This window comes from Pterocles gutturalis, unplaced genomic scaffold (assembly GCF_000699245.1).
Source record: "Pterocles gutturalis isolate BGI_N339 unplaced genomic scaffold, ASM69924v1 scaffold18710, whole genome shotgun sequence".
NCBI classification, from domain to species: domain Eukaryota; kingdom Metazoa; phylum Chordata; class Aves; order Pterocliformes; family Pteroclidae; genus Pterocles; species Pterocles gutturalis.
Genome location: NW_010141288.1, coordinates 22,151 through 23,978, shown reverse-complemented (window position 1 = coordinate 23,978; position 1,828 = coordinate 22,151). Strand labels below are relative to the sequence as shown.

The 1,828-nt window shown below is 43.3% G+C and overlaps 1 protein-coding gene across 1 annotated transcript in view; it reads right to left on the bottom strand.

Moving 5' to 3' along the window:
• Positions 1 to 1,501: 1,501 nt before the first annotated feature.
• PXDC1 (PX domain containing 1) overlaps positions 1,502 to 1,828 on the bottom strand; it is a gene marked incomplete at its 5' end in the record, with an annotated part of 10,269 nt that continues 9,942 nt past the window's right edge. Inside the window, one exon of the mRNA XM_010083981.1 lies at positions 1,502 to 1,619. Within this exon, the coding sequence (XP_010082283.1) occupies positions 1,502 to 1,619 (118 nt within the window). The remainder of the gene's footprint in view (positions 1,620 to 1,828) is intronic.

The window sequence follows — 1,828 nt, the reverse complement described above, 5'->3', positions numbered from 1 at the left end:
TTTTATTTCATTAAAATATATTTTAAAAACATACTGTGTAAAAGAATTAGGATTCTCAATAATTTATTATTTACATTAGCAAATTCTGTTTGACCGTTATTCTATAGATAGAAATTAAAAGTCTGACAAAGGGAGTTGTATCAACTTCTTCAGGACCAAGCAAGCCCTTTTGCCATGAAACAAGTCCAAAATGCATTTCTTTCCATTTTGATCCCTTCAAATTCATGTTTGCAAACAGATCGCAAAAGGCTCGATGAAAGGTCACGATGGCGAGTGTTGAGCACTCACAGTGAGAGCCGGGATTTCAGAGTGCTCCGCAAGAGAGAGACCCCAAGGAGATTTTAATGTTGCACTACTCAGTAGTCAAGAGTCTGCAGGGTCTGATCCTGCTCTTGGTCCCGCCATCCTACCTGCACTGAAATCCATGGCATTACATGACAACAAGGCCTACACTTGGCCCCACAGGCATATCTTGGGAAGCTAGACAGACTCCTTGAGCCAGGCTGGCACGGGAGAGTGTTTTTCCTACCACTGTAGACACACCGTAGCTTATAATTCTTTTCAGTCCAAACATGATCTAAATTTCATTGTCTTCCTCCCCATCCTCTGGGGAGAAATATGCATAGGGAATTATTTCTCTGATGTAAGCACCATTCAGATTTTCTGATCCACATGAAAAAAATTGTACACAAGTGTCTGTTGTAGCCTTGACCGTTCTTAGCAGGGGGCAGCTCAGTTGTGCCATCAGCTTTCCAGATGTCTGAAATCACATGGTTACCCAAACGTCATGCACAGCCCATTGCAATGCCAGCTGCTGTCTGCTTTACTATTCCAGAAAAGACTTATCACCTCTTAGGCGATCATATAAAAACCCATGACTAAAAGAAGAAAAATGGTCAGCTCATGTGTTCTGTTTCCTGGAGGCACTCAATGGTATTTCTGACATCTCATGTAAGGCACCAGTCATCTGGTAGCTGAGCAAAAAGTGGCTTGTGAGACCTCTATTAAGCAACCACAGAGGGAATTGACAAAATTCAGATGGTTTGCTTGCTTTCTTGCTTAGATAGCACAAACAGTGTGGTCACGCCATCTGGGGAAGTTTCTGGTGCTATCCTAAAAGAGGAAGCCTCAACTTGCATGGCAAGCCAAGGAACATGGGTGACAGCATGATACAGCATGACTTTTTGATGGCTGCGTCAAGAGTGGCAGTTCTCACAGGTATAGCAGAGATTTCCTCGAGCCCCAAGAGGCCTCTGCTGCCTTGCTTTCATGGAAAACAGGTTTGTTGTCAGCAGTGAAGCAGTTACCTCCTTACAAGATGTCTCCATAATACGCAACGGAGGGCCAGGCTACAAAATTAGCTTTTGTGGCATACTTGCTGCAACTTCTCTGCTGTTAGTCTCACCCGCACAGCCTTATTCAGAGATGCAGTGCCAGAGTTAGCAGAGCCTATGGACGAAGAGGTTGTCTGGATGCTGTCTGACTGCGTCACTGAGCAGCCTCAGTCCAGAATATCAGTCTCAAATGGGACCAGGTGGTAGTACGTCAAATTGGTAACATAAGCTGTTGGGTCATCACTGTCTTCCATCTCTGAGGTAAAGTCACTAACACTTTCAAACCTGAGGAGAAGATAATAATTAAAACAAAACAAAACAAAACAAAAGGCATTAAGTCATTAATACTCATTTAGAAAATCAGAGTCAAAGGAATTGGAAGAAAAGTACTGAGGAAGAGGGAGAAAGCTAGGATATCTGAAGACTGACCCCTGGAAATTTTGAGAAAAGACTTTTGTGAGGGGACTACTTGGAAAAAGGGCTGCAGGCAGGAA